The 25,205-nt window shown below is 36.5% G+C and overlaps 2 protein-coding genes across 2 annotated transcripts in view; both read right to left on the bottom strand.

Annotated features, from left to right (window-relative positions):
- Nucleotides 1-5,053: 5,053 nt before the first annotated feature.
- Nucleotides 5,054-8,777, bottom strand: gdf6b (growth differentiation factor 6b). The gene is made up of 2 exons (XM_020934373.2): nt 8,444-8,777; nt 5,054-5,943 (listed from the first exon to the last, which is right to left on the bottom strand). The coding sequence occupies exons 1-2, from the start codon at nt 8,775-8,777 to the stop codon at nt 5,054-5,056; spliced, it is 1,224 nt and encodes a 407-aa protein (XP_020790032.1).
- A 2,598-nt stretch (nt 8,778-11,375) lies between these two features.
- The window catches only part of pkhd1l1.1 (PKHD1 like 1, tandem duplicate 1), a 75,988-nt gene continuing 62,158 nt past the window's right edge, over nt 11,376-25,205 (bottom strand). Inside the window, exons 63-78 of the mRNA XM_055157661.1 lie at nt 24,924-25,014; nt 24,673-24,821; nt 24,270-24,392; nt 23,984-24,095; nt 23,491-23,607; nt 23,254-23,419; nt 22,563-22,795; nt 22,207-22,371; nt 21,458-21,615; nt 20,479-20,614; nt 18,755-19,099; nt 16,762-16,913; nt 15,546-15,692; nt 14,165-14,318; nt 13,171-13,317; nt 11,376-12,282 (exon numbers count right to left, since the gene is read on the bottom strand). Coding sequence (XP_055013636.1) covers nt 12,149-12,282; nt 13,171-13,317; nt 14,165-14,318; nt 15,546-15,692; nt 16,762-16,913; nt 18,755-19,099; nt 20,479-20,614; nt 21,458-21,615; nt 22,207-22,371; nt 22,563-22,795; nt 23,254-23,419; nt 23,491-23,607; nt 23,984-24,095; nt 24,270-24,392; nt 24,673-24,821; nt 24,924-25,014 — 2,529 coding nt within the window. The 3' untranslated portion in view covers nt 11,376-12,148. The remainder of the gene's footprint in view (nt 12,283-13,170; nt 13,318-14,164; nt 14,319-15,545; nt 15,693-16,761; nt 16,914-18,754; nt 19,100-20,478; nt 20,615-21,457; nt 21,616-22,206; nt 22,372-22,562; nt 22,796-23,253; nt 23,420-23,490; nt 23,608-23,983; nt 24,096-24,269; nt 24,393-24,672; nt 24,822-24,923; nt 25,015-25,205) is intronic.

Raw genomic sequence — 25,205 nt, 5'->3', positions numbered from 1 at the left:
GTCTATTTCACAGCTATATTATGCCATATATATAAAAAAAAAAAGATGATATGTTCTTCGTAGTCCATTTAACAATTATCATAAAAACTGCATTGTCCTAAATAGCGTTTTGTGAATTGTTTTACGTAATAAATATGTGTGTTAATGATTACTTCATATTTTGCATGTTTAGATTTAAAGCTGCTCTATGTAACATTGTGAAAATGTAGTTTTTTGCCTGGAATGTTCCTCAATAGGGCATTAAACGTGTCATAATCCTGAACCAAATGATGATGAGAACATGATTTTCTTCAATCCATATAAGATACAACAGATAATATTTGAAAAAGATGATGAAGGAGAATTAAAAAGAAAGAAAACATTTTATTTATTACTCTACATATAAGAATATAGTCATTTGGTTAAGACTGAATCCTGTAAATGGTCGCACAGTCAGTATAATATATTATCTTAAATTTCAGAAACATATAATGAATAAAAGGTCTATAAACTAAAAGATATCCGCTCAACATTATTTCCTTATTTTATGTACAACCCAAAGTTTGACAGTCCAAACTCCCCCAGATGTGAGGCCCATGCACACTTCAGGATCACAATAAATGCAATAATTTATCAAACGTTATAAATTATAATCTTCAGATATGTACACGTGTAGGATTCAGTGCTTCTTATGGAGGAAGAGGAGGAGGTCCCTGAGTTTTATGTTGCTTAAATCTTATATTTGGTCTTGTACTGTAAATGTAGGCTGCTTTTCCATAGTCAAATATACACTCCCAGTCTTAAATTTGGACACACTTTTTAATTTAGTGTTGTTTATATATATATATATATATATATATAAAATGTTCTTTTTTTTTTTTTATACTGAAGACAGCAAATATATGGTCCAAGGTGTATGGGATTAAGTAGCAAAGAAAACAAAAGAAAAGTGAAATAACTCAACTAAATATTTGTAATCATTTGGATTTAAATCCTTAAAGTAGCCACCGCTTGCTTTGTTGACAGTGCTGCAACTCAGTGATCTTTAAAGGTGCACTGCAGAACATTTCTAGTGGAGGGTATAGATTAAAACTGTCTATCACGAGGGATACATGCTGTTACAGCAGTATGCTACATTACAAGTCAAATCTGTGGAGAGTCGCCCTATTCATTTGTGTATTTTTGAGCAAAACAAACACCTGTAATGATAGTTTAAAGTCATACCATGGAACATTACAGCTAAAACACTAACATCTCCACCAGAAAAGTTGTGCTGTTTAAAGTAGCCACACTTTGCTTTGTTGATGTGGCCGTAAAATTGAGCTAAACCAGCTTTTTTACAATAAAGTCTCCTGAAATGGTTTTCACTTCATGGAATACCAAGTGTCCAAAGCAATAGGGATGTAACAATAACCGAAATATCGTAATATCGTATCTTCAAAAGTCTCACAATAATATCGAGGACTGTCAGAATATATATCGAATTACAAGTTCCTTTAGTTAAATGTATGGTTTTATAGTAGCAACAGCTAAAAAACATAGGGAACTACATAGATTCATTTCAGCGCAGAAAACATGAAGAGATGTTTTTTACTTTAATTCTTGAGATTATGTAATGATTCACACCTCAAAGCTTGTCAAGGTATTTTAAATGCAAAACGTATTGTGTCTACAATTATATTAATCCAAAATATTGCAATAAATATTGTACTGTGAGATTTGAATATCGTTACATCCCTACAAAGCACTGATCAAACCAAAGCATAAAGGCTGTTTTTAAAATCTAAAACAATTTCTGATGGTTTTTTTTGTTTCCATAAACAAAAAAAAACAGTACGAGTTCATTCATAGTTTTGTTGCCTTCAGTGAGAATCTACAATGTAAATAATCACGAAGAATAAAGAAGAAACATAAATGGAAAAGTGTGTCCAGACTTATTACTGGCAGTGACATATGAGGCACTTCGACCCAGATCCTGGTCTCTGGTCCGCTGAACTTTACTGGAGGGAGTATTAAAGGCTGGTTCAAATGCAGAGGACACTTTTCTCTGTTAGAATATTTTAAAGGAGTCATCAAAATCTGTCAAATATTATCTTATATAAAACTACATACACGAAAAAGCATAATTTGTCCTCCTTTAAAATCTACATACATCTTGACAATTTGAATGTTTAAATGAAATGTTTTGAGTATAACAATATCACTTCAATTTGGACTAATATCTTATTTAATCCACTGAGATTAAGAATATTATTAATGGGTGTTTTGGTCAAAAAATGTTTGCCTATTTTATATCTTATTCAAACTAAATACAGTGGACCAAATACTTCTAAGTCTTAAATGTATTGCAATCACTCCTCATATTGAAATACTGTTTAGAGACAATTGTATCACTTTACATTACACTCTGTTTTGTTCAGTTATTACCAGACTTTGTTGAGGAGTGTATATTCTTTATATACTCGGGCAATGCCAAATTTCTTCTACCTCTAATGGTTTAAATTTATATACTTTTCTACTGACCTTTTTCACAAATGCTACAAGTGCAGCAATGTAGGGTAAACGTCACTGCTGTTTAATGCTTTTCTATGGCAAAATATCTGTGGAAATGTCTCGCATATTTTCCAGCAGCTTCATAAATTTGCCCCATCTCCAAATCCGAATGAAGAATTTATCCACAACTATCAAGGTAAGAAAGACAAAAACGTAAAGGCGAACAACGACGAGTATTAGAGAACTACTTCTGAGCAAAACTAATGTTATAGTCGTGAATAAAACACAATACGACAAGTAATAAGTCATTCATTAATAAGTAACTTGTGAACTCAGGCTGATTCTAGAATTAAAGTTAAAAATCGATTTCATGATGTAGATATTGGCATAGACAGAGAGATTTGTGCAGTTCGAATGCTACAGATGTTCACCGATTACATGTCAAGCATTTAAAATTTGAATTCAGAGACAGTTCTGAATTTTGGACATAGGACCTCATTTCCTAGTGAGCCAGAGTGTTGGAGACGTGGGGAGACACTTTTTTAAATATTCCATCCAGTCCTTTTATTTGCAGAGGTCGCTGGTGCTAGGCTAGTGCATGTCAATGGCCATAGTTATCCTGACACTAAAAACAGTCTTACCCACTCTACAAAACACATGAAGCAAAACTATTATAACTCCAGACTGTCGATGTGAATGTCTCTGTTGATAGAATAATTTTAGAAGTAAATCAGCCTTGCATTGAAAGATTTATGTCTGAGCAGCAGCAGAGTTGTATTTCCTGATAGAAAGTTTGGCAGCGGGGGACTGATATATGAGAAAATAGTCCCTCAACATGCGACAATTCATGCGATGCAAGGTTAGTTTTATTTCAAACATTATTCTATCAACACAGACATTCACATCAACAGTCTGGTGTAATAATAAATTTTCTTCAGGTGTTTTGTGGAGTGGATAAGACTTTTTTTAGTGGCAGGAAAACTATGGCCATTGACATGCACTTGCCTTGCACCAGTGACCTCTGCAAATACAAGGACTGGACGAAATATTTTAAAAAGTGTCTCCACATGTCGCCAACACTCTGGCTCACTAGGAAATGAGGTCTTATGTCCAAAATTCAGAACTGTCCCTTTAAACTGCACAAATCTATCTGTCCATGCCAATATCATGAAATTGATTTTTAATTCAAAAGTTACTTATGTTTTATTCATGACCGTAGCGTTAGTTTTGCTCAGGAGTAGTTCACTAATGTTCGTCGTTGTTCGCCTTTAAGTTTTCATCTTTCTTACCTTCACTGTTGTGGATAAATTCTTCATGGACAGAATATTGAAGATTTGGTGATGGGGCAGATTTATGAAGCTGGTGGAAAATACACGAGGCATTTCCACAAATATTTTGCCATGGAAAAGAATTAACATACTTGACTTTTAACATGACTTTTACCCTACATCACGGCACTTCCGGTCATTTTGAAAAAAGTCTATTGCTGACTGTCTGTAGTGAATAATGGTGTATGCTTCTAAATATTTGCCCTGAACTGGTCATATGGGTTTACTTTGACCGACCAAACCTGAAATTTTTCTAAAAATCTAAAAAGAGCACTATGTAACTTCTCTAGTAGAGGGTTCACCACATTCTTGCCTCCATGGACATGTTCGCGCTTTGCCTGGAATGTTCCACAGTATGACATTAAAATATATGTTGTATTTATGCAATTACAGGTGTTATATTATTAAAAACCCACCTCTCCAGTCTCCACAGATGTGACTCATGATTGGCCTGGAGTCGTGTGAATAGATAAGTTTAAGACCATATTGTGGAACATGTAGTATCATCTCCATGGAGACAAGAAGGCAATGGATCCTCCAACTGAAAAGTTACATTGGGCAGCTTTAGCTATACTGCAAAAAAACCAAAAAAACAAACAAACAATATCTAAGTTAAAATGATGTAAATTAAGAACATTTTACTTTATTTGAGTAACTTGACAAGTGAAATTATCTACCAGTGGAATAAGTGTGTTTTTTTCTTCATTCAAGCAACATTAGATTTAGATTTTAGGTGCATAAAGTTGTTGTTTTTCTTATTTTAAGTGTAACAAGATGTATTTTCATATTTTAAGTACAAAAAGTCTTGATCCATTTGCAGATAATTGCACTTGTCAAGCGAAATTTACTCAAATCATGATAAAACTTCCTTCATTCAATTCATCTTAACTTGGCTTGATTTAGATTTTACGGTGTAGCTTTGATTTTTGAACAGTTTGATTAAAGATGCACTGTGCAACTTTTTGGTTTGGGGTCCATCACCTGCTTGTTTCTATGGAGATGTCATTGCTTTACTTGGAATGTTCCACAGTATGACATTAAACCTTACATTTATTCAGTTATGGGTGGTTTTAAAGTGCAAAAATTCCTAAAAAAAACAGGTTTTCTCCACCGATCTGACCTGCAACTTGATCTGGATTGGTCAAAGCAATAACATCTCCATGGAGACGGACCCTCCACCAGAAAAGTTACACAATGCAGCTTTACCTATTGAATAATGTTCCCCAACTTGACAGATTTTTGGACATTTTTTTCTATCTGCACCCGCACGACTCGACCACCATGTCTTCGTATTGTTTGTAGACCACGTTGTTCCCAGAGTCTATGTACAGGATGCTTATAGGACTCAGCCTGTAGGGGGCGCAGCAGCTCGGGGGCATATTATTGGGGTTCATCGAGTTCATGAGCGTCTGTATGATTGCGTGATTGGTCGGTTCTAGGTGTGACCTCAGAGGAAAATCGCAAACTCCTTCGCAGTGATAGGCTTCGTAATCCAAAGGCGCTATTATCCAATCGTCCCAACCCAGATCGCGAAAATTGACGTGTAGAGGTTTCTTGCTGCAACGCGATTTCGATTTCTTCCCGTGGCGTTTTCCATGGCGCGTTTTGGAACTCGCAGTCCGTCTCTTCCTGCTTAATTTCGCATTTCGTTCTTTAGCTTTCCGGATCATTCCCATCAAAGCTTTCCCCTCTTTTCTTTCGCTAAATAAAGTCTGACGTTTTTTCGATCGCGTAAAAACAACCAAAATCGCTTTCTTTTGCTGCGGTTTTCCTTGACGATGCAATCCCAGAGTATTCAAATCGACTTCTTTTTCGGAATTATCCAAAATGGCCGCTAGCTCCAAGCAGAATACTTTTCCAGGACTTGAACTTTGCCAGTCTCGAAAAACTTCCCAAACGTCAAGAGCCTCCCATTTGGGTCTGTGCCCTGAATCTTGAAGGTCTAAAGTTTTGGTATAAAGTAGCTGCTGGTCAAGACAGGAATATAACTGGACTTCAACTGGATCCGATTCTGAAATTCTTGAATTCCCAGTGGTTTTGGTGAAAATTCGTAGTTCAGCTCCCAGTACTTCAGCCTTATCCGGAACAGTGGACACGTCGAAAATATAGCGTTGCCTTCTGAGCGGGGAGAGGGGTACATCATCTGTGGAAAAGATTAAAAATAAAAAAGTTAAAATGAATCCTCAAGGGGCCGAAATGAGCAGATCCAAAAGATGAGACACTGTCCGGGAAACACCATTTTATCGTCTGGACTTCAGTGTGAAAAATATCTGTCGAAATCAATTTAGAATAAAGTGGAACTAACAGTGGATGTGTGTTTGAGCTGGGAGTCTGTGCTAAATCAAATTAACAAAGGGAAACTCCATGCCACTGATCATGTGTGAAGTGTTATTGCAATAATAAAAACACATTTGTCCAAGAGGTAAAAACGTGAGCAATTTGGGAGACTTAAATTTCAGATATAGGTCTATTAAATTATTATTATTATTTCCATTATTCCATAACTATTTATCAGAACACATTATTTCTGCAAAAACATGAACAATAAAAGAGAAATTAGAGGTGCATTGTGTAACTTTCATATTGGAGGCTCCGTCACCATGGAGATGCAGTTGCTTTTCCTGGTTTATATATTTATTTTTTCCCCATTTATTAATATTAAACGTATCTTATTCCATGGAGACAAGCACCAAAATAATTCACAGGTCTGAGCTGTGGAGAGGTGGGCCCGCTTTCACTAAACTATGCATATTTTTCAAGGGATTGTTTTATTGTAAAAACACCTGTAATTACAAAATACACAGGTTTAATGTCATACTGTGGTACATTTCAAGGAAAGCAACCTCCCAAGTGTATCTCACACAGTGTAAAAACTAAAATCTAGTCAAGTTAAGATGACTTGAATTAACAAAGTTTGGCCACGATTTGAGTAAATTCCACTCAGCAAGTAAAATTATCTGCCAAATCAATGACACTTTGTGTTTAAATTATGAAAATGCATCTTGCTGTGCTTAAAATAAGAAAAGTAACAACTTTTTGTGCTTAAAATAAGAAACAAAATCCAATGTTGCTTGAATTAAGAAAAACACACTTATTCCATTGGTAGATAATTTTACTAATTTTACTAAATTTACATCATTTAAGTCATTTTAACTTACTTAGCTATTGTTTTTTGCAGTGCAACCAGGTGCTGGACTTGTTCCAGAAAAGTTACATAGTGCACCTTTAAATTTCTGTATCTTTTAGAAATATTTAACATTTTACATAATTACATTACATTATCTTTTTCACTATAAAATAATATGAGTGAATAAAGAGGCTAGATTAGTCCTGGGACAACAGTATAAACTGTATAATTAAGAGTTAAAGAAACCTAAAGGCAGAACAGTTTTCAACAGGCCTTTTATCTATATTCATGGTGATTGTCCCAACAGTAAATGGAGTTTAAAAGAAACTTATTTTAAAAAGGCCTTTGCCCCCAGTAAATACATAAATAAATAATAATTTAGGGGGAAAAAAAACAAAACTGAAACTGAATTGTGAAGCATAAACTGGAATATTTTAGTTTGTTTGTTTGTTTTACAGAATAGGCCTATATATGTTTCAAAATTATACCATGACACACCATTAAAGGTCAAGCATTAAAGTAACAAAATGACAAAAAGTAGCCTAATTTAAGCTGCTAAACTATTGTGCTTTATGAAGTCAATACTCAGTTATCAGCAGTTTGCTCTGGAATTTGTCAGCCGTGATGTTCTCTACAGCAAAACAGCTTTATTTTGGTGATCACAGATCAAAAAGCAGCAAATACAGAATATTTTATGATTATGTACCATTCCTTTTTTCACATGGGCCAAGACTGAGAGTCAAAACATGTTCGCCTAACTAATGAGAAAAAACTATTACTACTACTATGAAATTGTTGAAAGCTGGGGATGCTATACAGATGAACTTGATTTTGTTACTTGAGTAAAAGTACAGATTCCAGAGTAAATGAAAAGTAAGAGTATTTAAGTACCTGTTTAAAAATATACGTAAAGATTAAAAACTTAAAAGTCTTTCACACAGATTTTGAGATCTAGAAAAGGTTCAAAGAGTTTTTGATTAAAGTGTGTGCTGAATTTTGTTCGGTTGAAACAATTCAGCCAGTCGTTTTTTCTAGCTGTTTCATTTGTATATTTTTGTTTGCTCATATTATCAAATTCAAATCATAAACATGACAATAATAATAAAAAAAAAAAAACTCAGTTTTTTTCAGCAGGTCTCAAACTATAATAAAAAATACTTTTACTTTTCAGTCCTGTTCAAAAATGTAGTGGAAAGTACAGTTACCTGCTCTCAGATGTAGTGAAGTAAAACTAAAAAGTACCAGCTGTAAAATCTACTTAAGTAAAAGTACAGATACCCACAATTGTTACTTAAGTAGAGTACTTTACTGCGTGTACTTGGCTACATTCCTCCACTGATGCAATATTTTTACATAAAGCAGAGATTGGGTGGTTTGCGGCCCTTGATTAAATTACTTCATGAGGCCAAAGACATCCTCAAATTACGCATAAAATTTAAATCTATTTTCGTGCAATACAGCGCAGGCTACTTGCGTTCATGATGTGCGTAATTTGGCGTGCGTAATTGTGCGATACCTTGTCCCATGTCCACAAAACTCGCGATGGTGTTTGCCGCTTTTGACGCGCGGAAGAAGCTCGCGTTGAGTCCCAGTTTCTCGGCAGTGGAGAAGGTTTTGTAGATGGACAGCATGTAGTCGTGAGGTTCCACCAGATCTGTCGCTTTGTTGTGCGAACCCGGAGGCGCGTAAAACTCCTTAAAATACTTCGACGCCTCTTGACCGTCAAAAATATTCGCAACTTTGCCCGGTTTTGGCGCAGATGGAGGAAAAATGGACAAACTTTGGACGCAAACACTGTCTCGTAAAATGATAAGAGCCCCGCAGAGAAGAGCCAGGTGTTGGAGATCCATCCTCCGAGCGGGTGAACCCTGCATCCCACCCGCAACAAGTGGCAGAAGTCCCGCAAAGAACAGCACAGATAGCGCAAGGTTAAAAAGCCCCCCGCACCGTACACGCCCACAGCATTGTGCTCCTAACACCGCTGTTTAATGGGCTTCACAAATTAAGGTTGTAAAACTAATTGTTCCCCTGTCAGCCGTTAGCGCCAAAGACAGATGTGCGTGCTGAAAAGATGCGCAGTGTGGATTTGCGCAAACACAACTACTGGACAAATGAGGAGACATAAAACGTGACCTCTAACTGATACCGTGCACGCTCACTGTCTAGTTTTAATGTAAAGTAGAGGCAACTTTCCCCCCGTTAAGATGTAAGGCCTGTCAGTGTGGCCTATTCTGGAGTGTGGGGCCATCTGGTGGACAAAAACAATCATTACACTTATAAACCAGACATTCAGCACCACGGATAGGGACAACTGTGACCTCCCGTACGATTTAGGTTTAGAGAGATAATTAAAACTATTTATTTGAGATTAAAATACCAAATTAAATGATTTCACTGGTAAACTTTACAACAGTTCAGACTTTTATCATCTACACTACCAGTCAAAAGTTTTAGAACATCACACATTTTCTAGATCTTTATTCTTTACTTTTTACTGTTGACCAAAACGTATTCTAAACTTTTGATTCATGAAAGTGTCCACCTTTGGCAGACATAACAGCTGAACACACTTGTGGCTCATTCTTTTTTACAATAGAAATCAAATATTCTTCAGAAAATTCTTCCCAAGTCTGTTGCAGAAGTTCCCATATGTGTGGCACTTGTAGGTTGCCTGGCTTTCACTCCAGCTCGATGGGGTTTAAGTCTGGAGACTGTGCTGGACGCTCCATGTTTTCAAGCTTTACCATCTTGTTCTTTTTTTCCTGAGGTAGTTTTGGCAGAGCTTGGACTTGTGTTTTGTATCTTTTTTTTTTTTTTAACCCCTGGCTGTTCAGTTTTTACCTTTGTACCATTTCAAGCTCTTCATTGGACTTGCATGACTTGAATTGTAATAAATAACTGGAAAAATTGGGGTGTTCTAAAACTTTTGACAGGTAGTGCATATTTCAGACAAAATTTCAGTTTCAATCTCATGACTTTTTCATGATCTAAAGTAAATTTTCTATGACTTTATAGCACCTACATGTGTAGAATTGATCAGACTTTTAGGGGTAAGTATGAAATGTTAACCCTTTCCACTTATTTATCCGTATTATAGTTTTTTAACATTCAAAATCCTGTCAGGGCATTTATTGTCACTTTTTTTAAACAAAAGGCACAAACATTTGAAAATAATCATCATAGCCTAATGATAACTTAACAGAACGCTGTAGTTGCGTGAAAAAGATACTAAAATTCAATGACTTTTCCAAAACTTTCATTGAATTTACAAAATTCCATGACTTTTCCAGGTCTGGAAAATGACATTTTCAATTTCCATGATTGCGGGAAGAGCTTCAATTACTGTTAATAAATTGTGGAGCATTAAAGGTACACCATGTAACTTTTCTGGTCCTGCTTGTCCATGAAGATGTTATTACTATGTTCCACAGTATGGCATTGATTTATCTACCTCCATGGAGCCAAGTTTCAGATCAGATCTGTGAAGAGGCGACCGTGTTCACAGAAAAAACTGATATTTTTGAAGGTAATTTTTATTAAATAATGCTAGACAGTGAAGTGTAATACCATACTGTGGAACATCCTAGCACAGCTAGAACATCTCCATGGAGACAAGCACATGGCAGACTCCCACCACAAAAGTGCATCTTTAAACTTAACACATATAAATGCACAAACTAAAATCAACTTCATTTCTAATTTGAGATTTAATCAAAATATCTTCAAGAAAAAAAAAACATTACATTGAGGCTTGTATATTTTGAGAACTGTTTATTCCACTCATAAAACCAAAAGCAAAAAGACCACACCATAAAACAGACTTCGTACAGACAACCATAAATCCTTCAATTATTTAGTTTACAAGGAAAAAATGTTGCACCTGATCCAACTACAGAAGGTATCCCCTGATGACTAGGGCTGATACTAAACATATTTCAGGAACCTTTGCTTTAAACTGATAAGTATGACATGTAAAATCTGCCGACCAAGACAATTCTTAGGCTACGTTCATATGATGATGGTCTGAATAGAAAACGCAAAAGTGGCGTCGCATCTTCACTTTTTATTCTGCATTTAAGATGAGATGTTTTCAGGAGGAAATCTGCGTGCATACGGTGATGCAAAAGTGTGTGGAATTCGATTGTGTATGCATGCCAGGCGGCTTGGTGGTGACGCTCGGTGGTGATGTATGTGACGTGAACGTGTACGCGACGTGAGTAGATCTGACCAAAGTTTTGCGTCTTGGGCAGTGTAGATGGAAACGCTATGGTGGAGCGTGTTCAACTTTTCCACTCCGGAGGGTGGTTTCAGATTTTTGTGTTTTTAAGCCCCAAAACCCCATCACCGTCTAAACGAAAGGCACTTCTGATAAAATATTTTGTTGTTTTTACCCTGCAAGCATTCTTATGTAAGACAGGCCCTTAAAAACTGAAAACTTGTTTGCCTGACCAGCCAGTTCCTTCTACATTCTGTTTGAATCCAGAAGAGATTGGAGTTGGATCATAGAGGGTGAAAAATCTTAAAAAATGAGAGGATCCAACCACAGCTCCTAATTTGTATCACGTGTTTCAAATGCAGAAAACATAATATAATATTCATACATAATATTCAGAACAAAATTTATGACTATAACTTTACCTGAGATAAATAACAGTTGAATGCTTTGATTGTTTCTCAATCGTTTATGTTGCTTTTTTTTTCCACTTTTTTTTTTTTTTTACATGTAAACCGCCAAGTTTGTTTTTGAAGCAAATGGTATATGCATGCACCTCTCTGATTGGTTAATCCAACTGTCAGTCAAACTCTCTGAAATCAAGGGGACAGAATCCACTCGTTTTTGTAAAGTTTTGTCAAAGCGTATGGTTCTGGCTGGTCAGGTGACAAAATCTTCACATTATGTTCACAGTTAACAAATAGTTTATATTGCACTTTCCTGGATGGACTAGTTATAGACACATTTCTATCTTTTTGTCTATCTATAAATTGACTTTGGCATTTTGTAAGAACACAATATAGAGAACAAAATCCTTCACATCACCCTACAAGTTTAGAAAATATATAGTTCCTTCAGAAAACTACATAAAAATAGTGAGGTACTACAAGTCAAATATTTTCCCCAACCCTTCTTTGAGATATATGTAACGTTTGCTTTCTTCCTTCACTGAAAGCTGTCATGGTATTTGTAGTTTTTGTGGTATTTTTTCACCATGTGTTTGTAGTTTTAGTTTCCATAGAGAGTGACCGTTTCAGAGCAGTAGGCCACAGCGTAGATGACACTGACAGCGCACAGAGCGGTGGGCCCCGGGGTTGTGCTGGAGCTGAAAATACTCCCGTCTGTGGTGGACACTGAGGTACCTGAAGAGTCAGAATCAGAGGGTCAGATTTAAGTACTACACCATAAACAAAACACTGGTGCATTGTGTATCTTTTCTGGTGGAATCCTCGTCACCTGCTTGTTTCTATGGATATGTCATTGCCCTGCTTTGAATGTTCCACAGTATGACATTAAATAGCTTTATTTTACTTATAGTTTTATAGCGGGATTTCCTCCCCACAGATCTGACCTGTAACTTGGTCTGGTTTGGTCTCCATGATGATAGAAAGGTTTAATGCCATACCGTGAAACATTCCAGGCAAAGCATTAACATCTCCATGGAGAAATAATAACTATAGTAAATATAAAATAAGATTTTTAAATTATAATTTTATCCAAATCAAGAAGCAGTTTGTGAAGAAATGTTTAAAATTTACAGGAAGTAAAGAGTTTTTTCTGATACTTAAAACATTATTTGAACAAAATAACGGTCTTTTCTTATGTTTGTGTCTGTCAGATAATATTCAAAATAAATATAATTTCTTTGTTCAGAGGCGTTTTGCTGAGTAAAAGTTATGGAATTCCCTAATCCCCCCCCCCCCCCCCCCCCCCCCCCCACTTGTACATTTACATTTATATAATTATGTCTTATTTGCCTTTTTTTTAGCTACTTATTTAGAATTTATTATTACCATTTATATTTTTTGTCTTTTTAAATTATAATATATTGTGATGTGTGAGCTACTGTGTCCAAATAATTTCCCTTGTGGATCAATAAAGTTTGTCTAAGTCTAAAAAACTTCCAAACTGAGAAAACGAGCAAATACTATTAATACTAATAATCTCGTGAATACTAGAAATGTTACACAGTGCACCTTTAAGTGCCATAGAAAAATAAATAGACACATGAGTGGTTATTATTCCCGTACCTCCTCCTGCAGTAGCGGGGGTTGTGCTGTTGGTGGTGCTGTTGCCGCTGGTGGTGGAGGGGGCGACGGTGGGCATAGCTCTCACAGAGAAAGTCTGAGACTCAGCGCCCCAGTCCTTCAGAGTAAACACCATTGTCAGGTTCTCTCCTGCAAAAAAACAACAACCAAAAAACAAAGATTAAACCAATATATCAAAGTGCTTACAATTTTAGTATATACAGTATTTCAGAAGTTACATTAACTTAAATATAAGTATTACATATTTTGATCAACAATAAAATCAAAGGTTCAAAATAATCAGCTTTCTAAATTTACAGAACTATAACAACAATAGTTTAAAGGTGCACAGTGGAACTTTTCTTACACCTGCTTGTATCCATGGAGATGTTATTGCATTGCCTGGAATATTTTAGGAATTCAACATATACTTTGATTTGTGATAAAGACACTGATAATTGCAAAAAAGGGAGACAGACTTAATGCAATTTCCATGGAGACAGGGAGGTGGCAAAACCTTTACTGGAAAAGTTACAGAGTTACAACTTTAAAATTAGCAGGAATGATGCAGTCCTCACCCTGGTAAAACTTTTAAAATAATTCTTTGGGTCTTGTTTATTTCAATCTAATTCAGAGCTAAAACAGGTCTAAACCAGGACTAAACCAGGATTAAACTAAGACTAAACAAGGTCTTAACCAGGACTAAAACAGGATTAAAACAGAACTAAAACATGATTAAACTAGAACTAAAACAGGACTAAACTAGGATTAAATCAGAACCAAACCAGGAATAAACCAGGACTAAACCAGGATTAAACCAGGATTAAACCAGGTCTAAACCAGGTCTAAACCAGGACTAAACTAGGACTAAACCAGGACCAAAATAAGACTGAACCAGGACTAAACCAGGACTAAAACAGGATTAACCAGGACTAAATCAGGACTACACCAGGTCTAAACTTTGAGACGCCACATAAACAGAGTATGTGAGGTGTACCGCTGTTGGAGAGGCCGAGGTCGGTGAAGTTGGCCCAGCAGGTCTTGAACTTGATGGTGGTGTTTCCTTGGAGACCGTCCACTGCGTTTCCGCCTGCGTCCTTTAAGCTGGCGGTGACTGTGAGCGTCGTCACTCCCACAGAGACACAGTCGCCCTGGCAACAGCAACATGTACAACGTCACGGATGAAAGACGCACTTGATTATATTTAGTCAAGAAAACAAAAACGTACACACTTGATTCAAATGTTTTTTAAAAGATGTAGACTTGCTTTGGGGCAGTTTTAGACCTGATTTGATATTAAAGCCCCATTTTTCACTATTTTCTGTTGTTATGTTATACTAATAATGTTTTTGGAGTTGGAGTTTATCTCTCAAACATCACGTGGTAGTACAGGAAATGCTCCACTGTGTTTTTTAAATCCATACACCTTCACTAGAATCATTTGGATAATTTTAGCTCTGGAATTGTCAGTTGTTGAGTCTCTACTGAACTAAAGGTTAAAGTTAGATGTTAACTTGGAAACTACCGCTTTAGGACAAACAAAACACAACTCAGGGTATATTTTTGATGAGGTAACAACATTGCAACATGTGCTAAAGTGAAAAATAGTTGATTTTGTGTAATATTTCTGCAAAGTGTATTTTTTCTATATCAGTGGTTTTCAAATTAGGTGAGTAGGTAAAGACAACTGCGTCCCCCTCTTGCCCAAAATCCCATCCGCCTGCCCTGCCTCACACAGGACTTTGAAGTAAATGCATTTTTGTGTTCCTACAGTGATGAGTTTCAATAACAACTGATCCTATATTTTTTAAATATTGTATTTTCATATTTTTTAAAAGTGCCTTCATAAATGATTTTTGCAACAGCAAATCATTTCTAACTTCATGCCGGCCTAATTGAGGCTACTACAGGTCTAAACCAGGTCTAAATCAGATCTAAATCAGGTCTAAACCAGAACTAAACCAGGACTAGACCAGGACTAATCATGGACTTGAGAGAGGAGGAGAACCCCAAGCCAGCAAAGCAGAGTGTCCACAAACTGCAATCAGCCGACAGCTGCACTTAGCTCCGTGGGCCGTGGAGCTCTGGTTTAGTCCTGTTTTAGTCCTAGTTCAGTCCTTATTTAGTCCTGGGATCAGTCTGGGGTTTAGTCTGCATGTGTTGCACCTCCCCAGTGGCTCTTTGGCGCACCACAGGGGAGGTGGGCCTCACCTACTGAAAACCGCTGCTCTTTATCACTCATATATGAAATGTTACACAGAAAACTGTTAAGTAAATCACTGATTTTGCATAATACGTCCCCTTTAAAGGAAATAAAGAGAGACACTGATAAAAGAGCAGTGCAGTAGTTATGTGTGTATGCTGTGTATGTTTCTTACTTTCTCATCCACAGCCTTCAGACTGGGCTGTTGGGACAGAGGACCCACATATACACCAGCGATGGGCTCCTCTATCAGCAGTAGCTCAGACACACTGGACACGTAACTCACTGTGGTCTCCTCCCTCGTCTCCTCCACTGTTGCCACCTACAGGAAGAAGAGAGAAACATATTGATTTAGCATCAACAAGGCAAGAAATAATTTAAAGGACCTATATTACACTATTATAGTTATAATGTTATTTCTTCATCACAATCTGACCTGGAGTTGTGTTTTGTTTCATTTACACGTTTAACACACAAACTCTGCATATTTAGGTATTTAGTTCTTCTCGCAAACTGAAAACATTGTCCCAACTTGTGATTTAATTGATTGTGGTAATACAGGGAACAACAGACACTGAACAGCCCCCACAGTGTGTTTTAAGTCTCGTCTTAAGACCCATGTTTATTCTCTGGCTTTTAACACCGTGTGAATTGTGTGGTCCTCTGTATCTTTTATTATTTTTATTTATTGATTGATTGATTTTTTTTTTCCATTTTAGTTTTTTAGTACTGCTTTTATGTATTGATTTTTTATTTTTTTCATTAATTTTATTATTATTATTTTACTGATTGATTCTATTAGTTTCCTCATGGCTGGAACATAATTCTGCTGATTTACATTGCTATGTAAAGTGCTTTGGAAACTGTCTTGTTTATAAAATGTGCTAGACAAATAAAGTTGGATTGGTTAGAGTGGATTGGAATGCTTCACTGTGTTTTTAAACTCCATGCACCTTCACTAGAATCATTTAGATAATTTCAGGCCTGGAATTGTCAATCTCTATGGAACTAAAGATAAAATATAGCTGTAAACTTGAAAACTACAGCTTCACAACATCACAAGGTCAAATAGACAATTTTGAGTTTTAGAGATGTAGACAGACTAATAATGAAAGGTTGCTCGGTGTGTGAATGAAACAAATTAAAAACACAACTCCACAACTCTGTTTTTGATGAGGTAACAACATTCTCACATGGCTAAAGCTCACAAAAGTCAATTTTTCGTAACACAGAACCTTTAGGTATCCATTAAACTGGAAAAGATAAGAAATTAAAAATATAATCAAAAGACAGTAATAAACAGATACAAAACTATACGACCTCTCTTATGTAATTATCATAGACCCTGTAATATTCAATAATAAATCCTAAAATCAGCGTAGTCTTGTTACCTCGTTCCAGTCTGGGTCGGAAGCGGAGGGCGGAGGAGGGACCATGCCCATTGAGGACACATTAAACCCAATGGATTGACTCAGGTTTCCAGAGACAGCAGCCTGGCCCAGGTCGTCTGCAATGTCTTGGAGAAGTTTAAAGTCATCTTCTTCTGAAAACGCACAAAAAAACAAGAGTTAGACATGTGCAGATACTGTCTGAGCTCTGATTAAAGGTGACATGCATAGAAAAAGCAAATAAGCATAAAACAAGCATTAGACTCATGGACAAATTACTCATCTTATGGCAAAAAAACCTCTTATGGCTAAAAAATAATGCCTGGACAATAAATAGAATTGAATTTACTTCAATAAATTTTAATCAAAGTAGAGGACTGCTTATCTTTCAAACAGCAGAAGCTCTTTACGTTTTCATTCTTATCATATGCTGTTATGTAAGAAAATGTAAACCGCCTTTAATTACATTTGTAGAGATTAGATTGTACAGATCTAATTATATCTGCACAATAACCCCCGCTTTGCAAGTAAGAAAGTTAGGAGTAAACTTGCTTCATAAGAGTCCTCGAATTCATGATTTAGCAATTTTTCAAACTCAGATTAATTCGAGTAATTACCCAGCCCTACGTTCCTGCTTTTGTGACTGAATAATGGCACCACTTTATGAACTGTGAAATTTTTAAAAAAAAAACAATTTGGGGAGTGAAAACAACTGAATTTTAACACTGTTGTACTAATAATAATAATAATACACAACACTTTTATAGTGCTTTTCAAGATACTCAAAGACGCTTTACATGAAGGGACAAACGAAGGCAAACAAAAGAAATCAGGTAGTTAATAAAAGGTCAGTGGTGGAGTTTTGTATTTTTTAAATTGTCTTTTTATTCTCAGTTTTTCCCCATTGTTCTTGAGACACGCACATCTCTATTTGAATTACGATGGATTGGAAACTTGTCTTATTAGTTCAGTTTTCTTGCTAGTACAATTACATTTTTGTTTACATCCATTATATATGATTATGATATAGTCTGCTGCAATGGGGGCTTCTTGAAGAGCTATACAAGTGTTATGTGTTGATCAGGATCAAGCTGACTGGTCCATTTTAATGAGAAAAGGGGGATGCTTTGACTATTTTGATGGTTTGATGGTTCTTGTTTAAAAGCAAATTACTCTCATTTAATGTCATACTGAGAGAAAATCAAATTGCTCTGAGGAACATTATGGCAACGACAATTGGTTGGGGGCCCCTCCAGGTTAGGGGGCCCTAAGCGGCCGCCTACTTTTGCCTAATGGTATTTGCCTATGGTCTCTGATGTGTTTGAGCAGGGAGGTCCAGAGGCTGGGGGCAGCAGTGGAGAAAATCTCCCCTCGATTGTTTGTCTGTTGAAACTGAGGAATCTGATTTTCAAACCGCAGAAGATGAAATAGATCTTGATAGTAGGTACAGATAGGGCTGCTCGATTAAGGAAAAAACCATTATCACGATTATTTTGGTCAATATTGAAATCATGATTATTCAAATTCTTATTTTTTTGTTACACGATTATTATTTCATTACTTATTCAGAATTTCTCTCTCTCTCTCAATAAAAAACCCAAACACTTTATTATTGATAATTTAAGATAACCTTTCAAATTGAAATTAAATATAGGCTGCAAATATGTACCTGGAGCAGTTTTGCAATGTATAAAACAAAAAATTAATAAAATATACTTTGAACATGAAATAAGGCATAGAAAAAAATATATGTATCCAAAATAAACTATATATCCAGCTTCTACAAGGTCTATATTTAAAAAATAAAATAAATATCCCAAAATAAACTTTGTTAGGCTTTATCGTTTCAACTCGACTATGTGAGTTTGGAGACTGTTTGACACACAAATTGAAATCGCGATCAAAATTCGATTAATTGCACAGCCTTAGGTACAGATCAGACAATGGTGTAATATGGGCCCTTTAATAATTCTTCCAACATATTTCCTTCTCTTACCGGTGGTGGTGTTGGTTGTCTCCTGCACTGGGGGCTTCTTGATCTCTACCTCCACTGTCAGTCCAGACGATCTCTTCCTCCTCCTCAGGCCTCCATCTGCTCGGACTATCTTTGTGACCCGGATCATATTAGCGGGCACTTTGAGGAACTTGGCTAGATTATTCACCAGGTTGTCTCCAAAGAACTCTGCCTCCGTCATGGCGGGGAGTTCGAACGAGAGAACCAGCACAGGAGATGTTCTGATCTCCACGGGTTGGGAGCCTCGCAGAAGAACTTTGAGCATTTTGTTGTTCTGGTCAAAGAAGTTGGTTCCAAGCGATTCATTCATTTTAGGGACGTATTGACCTAAAACACAATAAGAGAGGCCAAGATGAATGTGTTGTTGATGTTATATGTTAAATAAGAAAAAAAAACATCAGCATTAAAGGTGCATTGTGTAACTTTTATCGTGGAGGGTCCTTCAAATGCTTTTATCCATATACGTAGATGTTATTGCTTTGTCTGGAATATTTCACAGTATGGGATTAAACCTTTTATCTTCACAGAGATTAAACCAGACCAAGTTACAGCTCAGATCTGTGCATAAGCGACCCTGCTCAGTCAGAATGCCAGATATTTTTTTGGCTATAAAACCACTGGTAATTTAATACACTTAATGGGGATTAGCAATGTAACAATAACCAAAATATTGTGATATTGTATCGTCAAAAGTCTCACAATAATATCGTGGGCTATGACAATATATTGAATCACAAGTTCCTTTGCTTAAATGCAGGTTTTTATAAATGTAACATCTTATAAACATCGGGAACTACATATCCCATGATTCATTTCAGTGCAGACAACATAAAGAAACATGTTTTTGACCTGAATTCTGGGGATTATGATGGAAATAATTCACACCAAAATCTTGTCAAGGTATTTTAGAAGCAAAAAAGCGTCCTGTCTACAGTTATATCAGTCTCTCCAAAATTCTCTTAATAAATATCGTACCATGAGATGCATATCGTGATAATACCATAAGATTTTTTCCCGACATTGCATCTCAGGGTACAATATTTATTGAGATATTTTTGGAGACTGTGAATACTTTTTCCTTTTAAAATGCCCTTGGTTCTGTCATAATCCAACTCACTAACATTTAAAAGTGCTTATAACAGTTATTTCTTCATGAAGTCTGGACTGAAACAGAGCAAAGGATAATGGTCTATGTAGTTCTCTCTGATTTTTAGCTATTACTGCACCATAATTATTCATTTAAGCAATCAGACTTATAAATCGACATATTGTGATGGTCCACGATACTATTGAGAGATTTTTGACGATACGATATCAAGATATTTCAGTTATTGTTACATCCCTAACATTTAAGATAGAGCTGTTTAATGTCATACTGTGGAACATTCCAGGCAGAACAGTGATGTATCCATAGAAACAAGCAAGTGATGGACCCCAAACTAAAAGTTACATAGTCCACCTTTAAATAAGAAACTAAATATTATCTCTTAAAGGTGCACTATATAACTTTTCTGGTTTAACACCACCTGTTTGACTCCAAGTGGATGTTATAATTTTTCCTGGTATGGCATTTAATTGAACTATCTCCATGGAGACAAGCAGGCCATATCACCAGGTCAAGTTACAGGTCAGATCTGTGGAGAAGTGGGCCTGCTCACAGTAATAATGCCTGTCTTTGCTTTGTCTTAGTTATTTTTCCACTGTACCTGGTGTCATGGGCTTTTTCAGATCAAAGTCTGTCTTGTCGTCGTTCCAGTCTGCATTGGTCGGAGCGATCAGTTTGTTGTTCACGTAAACATCCAGACGCTGAGGCTTGGAGTAGAACACGGACACCAAAACACTCTGTAAAAAAACAAACAATAAATAATAAATAACATCTAATCGACACTTAAAGGTGCATTGTGTAACTATTCTGGTGGAGGGTATGTCACCAGCTTGTTCCCATGGAGATGTCATTGCTCTACCTTACATTTATTCAGTTACAGGTGGTTTTATAGCTCAAAAATACAGAGAAAAACTGGCATTCTAACTAGGGTGACCAGATTTTCAAAATAAAAAACTGGGACATCAGTTGGTAATCATAAAATTGTAAAACGAGTGGGTAATTAAGGAAAATTGTTATGCATTAAGCACTGTGACATTTCTTGTATAAAACTGGGACACATCACTGGTTTTGTATAATTCTGCTGGGACAAGAGACACAGCGCTCAAAACTGGGACTGTCCCAGGTAAATAGGGACGTCTGGTCACCCTAATTCTGACTGACTCCACAGATCTGACCTGTAACTTTGTCTGGTTTGGTCTCCATAAAGATAGAAAGGTTTAATGCCATACTCGCATTGATCACAGGCAACCAAAAGTATGTAAAATCCATTTTCTGTTTATTTGTTTTTTTTTTTCTTTTTTGTCAGTGTTTGCTTAAGTGTGCATTGTGTCACCATGGTAACTCCTAAGCATTCCATATTTAGAGATACATGTAGCACACCCCTAGCCTGATGTCACCACAAAGCATCAATAGACTGGTTGCTGTGAATAATTAATTGGTTTGTTGTGTAAGATAAGTGAGGAATAACTTTGGATCACTGTAAACTGTTTGAAATGGAATAGTACTGTTTCTATTTTTCATGTTTTTAAGAGTAAAAATCTGTTTAATGACTGGATTAAAAGCTGTCATGTAGCACTGACATCAGAGGGGGCAGCGTTGAGCAGCATGAGGCGGAGTTTCTGTGGAGTGACGCTGCTGAAGAAAACGTCAAAGGCATGGTCTGTGGCGACGATGGCGTGAAACAGGGACAGTCTCTTCTGACAGGTGTAACCCGCGCACCAGCCGTGGTCCTGTGGGCCTAAACAGGAGCACAGCAACTTCAAATGAATCAATAATAACAAATGGATACATTCATTGGATGATTTATTCAGCTGAGATTGTGATGCTATAAAGGCAGTTATAAGTCAAAGAAATAATTATGTTTGCGGCATGGATTCAGAATAGAGCAATTCATCATATTTTAAAGGTCCAATATTATGAAAAAAATACTCTAGCCATGTTACTTCCTCAAAAACATATCTGAAGTTGTATTTTGTTTCAGTCATGCATGTAGGACTAACCCTTTATCACTAGTTTGTCTACATTTCCAAAGCTTAAAATGCTCTGTTCCACCTTGTGATGTCATGAAGCATTCGGTTTCAAGTTAACAACTCCTTTTATCTTTAGTTCATTAGATTTTGGAAATTATCCAAATGACTCTAGTGATGGAGTATGGAGCACTTCTTAAATTACCACATGACATCACAAGGTGTTGAGTATTTTCTGTTTGAGAGAAGAACAAACACAACTCTGGGTATGTTTTTTCTGAGAAAACAACACGAACAACAATAACACGAATCATAAAACAGCATAATATGAGCCCTTTAAATAAATATAATTTTAGCCCCACCGTTGATAAGGTCCACGTATCCATTTCCGAGCAGAGCGACTGGGGACAAGCGTCTGGTCTCTGTGTCTGCGTCCATACTCTCAATGACCATGAGTCTGTAGTTCAGTGAAGTGCAGTTATAACTCTGCCACGAGGCCATGTACGTGCACTGGTCTCTGATCACACCTGAGAAGAAACAACAACACACAGGGTCAACAGGTTTACTGTGTACTGTACATTGGTGATCATTCAAAATTCTTAATAATTTAAGTGAATAAAATTAAAATTAAAATGAGAGAAGCTCAGACCGCGGGCCATGCCGTGGTTTTGCAGATGATCAAAATTCTTTTTTTTTTTTTTTAACAAAAAAGTCAGACCTTTGTTGGGTGCGATCTGCTCCACAGGGATGCGGCTGCCGTTGGGGTGGGTGAGCATCATCTTGGGGATCCTGTAGTCTCCCAGACCTCTCCTGGCATCTCCGTCCCATGCGTACTCAGAGTGAGGGATCACTGTCCCCACCACCCCCAGAAAAGAGCCGTCCAGGTCCCTCAGAAGAGTCTTCTTTTTAGCGTCACACTCCATGTCCACACAGTCTGAGGGGTTCACTTTACTGAGAAACATGAGAATTAGGTTAGAGGCACTTTTTACCAGCTCCAGAAGAACCTACAGAGCAGGTTCTAGGTCGATAAAAGTGAATGTGATACACTAGTATATCAATCATGTATTCCTACTTATGTATTAGTAATATTGATGGAAACACAATATTTTAATAATTAGATTTATTGAATATAAAGTGGAGCAGCGGCTCTACTGCAAACTATCATTTCTTAGGTTCACTTCAGCCTCTCAGTGCCCAGTATCAGTGTGGTGAGTGACTGGTGATAGTCAGAGGGGCTGATGGTGCAGATTGGCAGCCTAACTTCTATCAATCTGTCCCATGTAAGCTGTGACTATAACTGTATATGACCACACTGTGTGTGAAGTGAATGAATAAAGCTTCTTTAAGTGTCCAAAAGCACATTTTTATTGCTGTTATAAAATATGATCTGACATATTGGGAGTATTTACCCGAGGCTGGCTCTGTGGATGAAGACTCTGTTGTCCTTGGAGCTGTCTATGGTCCTGATCCCGGACACTTGGACCGGGTGCTGAAGATCCTCATTCATGACGTTTGTGATAAACATATAATTCTGTTCTCCAGAACAAACTGGTTTAAACCCGACAAAGGTGGTGTCTGAAGGAACAGACCGTGGCATTAAAACAAATAAAAACAACAGCTAAAGCTGCACAATAACCTCTACTGACCAGTGACAGTCATTAACCCTTTGATGGCGTTGTAGTTCATGTTGAGTGGGTGGGGCTTGGCTGGAGCTGTGTTGTGTCCAGAGTTAAAACTGGGCCAGCACAAACCGGACCTCCCACCTTAAGAAAAACAATGAGATTAGAATCACGTTGAGTCTAAAAATGGTATCTTTACTTGGGCTGGGGTTTTACCAATTTGTGTACATTTTAATGTAAATTTTCTATTGTCACTGTAATGATAATTGTTAATATTGGTACTGGATTTATATAGGTAACATTTTCAGATACTTTTTTAGGTATTTTGGGTTAATACTTTTTCTGTAGATTTCTAAAGGAAATAGATGAGTAGGTGGTTGTATGTTTGATTCACAATTATGTTATATTTGAGAAAAAATAAATATATATATACACTATATAGTAGCAAAGCAAATTTGATTTAGTGTTTAGTTTCACTTTGAGATTAGAGGTTTGTCTAAATGAGAGAAATCGCTTGTACCTGTGGGTGGTCTCCCAACACGGCTGTTCGCAGAGTTTATTATGTTGTAGTCTGCACTGGGCACTGTCTCAGAACAGTTCAAATTGGGGCTGCTCCCAACGATCAGGGAAGACTGTGGGGATAAACGTCACACATTTTCAACCCTTTAAAAATATAATCAAAGTACATATAGTTTTTCATGTTCTTAAATTGTATTAATGTTGAATGTATTATTGTTATTATTATTATTTTTTTTCCAGAAAGGATTAACAAAAAAGATAAGTTAAGATAAGAAAAGTCTTCGCACCTCAACTGTAACTTTTTTATCTGCAAATAAGTGAGCGAGAGAGGGCGGTTCATAGATCAGAGGCATCAGGCCCAAGCCGTTGTCCACAAGAGTTACATTTGCGATGGACATGCTCTGAGTCACCTGTAAAAGGAAAACTGATTAATTTCTAGCTAAAACTTTATCATAACTTCACATTTCATTATATAAAACAGAACAGAAAATAGCATAATATGGGCCCTGTAATAAAGTACTTTTTTATAATGAATTCAGTCTTTGTTCATGTTTATTAAGACTAATTAAGATGTAAATGTTAAAGTGGTACCAATTTCTACCAATACAATACTTGAATTATAATTATATAGAGAGTATCTGAGTGTAGAGAAAACTTCAGTGTTCAGTAGTAAATGTAATAGGATAATACCTGGAAGTAGATGGCGTAGTCGTAACTTTTCCATATAAAAAAGTCCCTGATGAGTGAACATTGTGGGAGGCCATCTTTGTTCAAATAGACTCCGTACAGACCACCATGGGCCTCATTCTGACGCCACATCTCACTATCATTAGGAGTTCCTACAAAACAATTAAAAGAAAATGTCATTCTGTAATTCTTGGTCATTTAGTACAATAACACATAACAACTTTGGGGGAGAAAGTCAAATTATGGTGTTATACCTGGACATGGTTCACCCTTGATGCGATATGCAACTCTCTCAAAACCTGCAACAATGTTATTCTGCAGGACCACAGCTGTTCCCTTGTTCACCTAAAATTACAAATGAATAAATGAATGAATATTTCTTACAATTAACTTATCACCTTCTCAATTTGTTTAAAGGTCTCTTTTACACTGATCTATGTTAGAATGTTGTTTACTCATCACAAAAATACCTGGAGTTGTGTTTTGTTTCATTTTTTTCATTCTATTTACTATATAAACACTATTATTGTATCATA

This window comes from Boleophthalmus pectinirostris, unplaced genomic scaffold (genome assembly GCF_026225935.1).
Source record: "Boleophthalmus pectinirostris isolate CB_2022bp ecotype Guang Dong unplaced genomic scaffold, ASM2622593v1 HiC_scaffold_21, whole genome shotgun sequence".
NCBI classification, from domain to species: Eukaryota; Metazoa; Chordata; class Actinopteri; order Gobiiformes; family Gobiidae; genus Boleophthalmus; species Boleophthalmus pectinirostris.
This window is presented reverse-complemented; position numbering and strand designations above follow the sequence as displayed.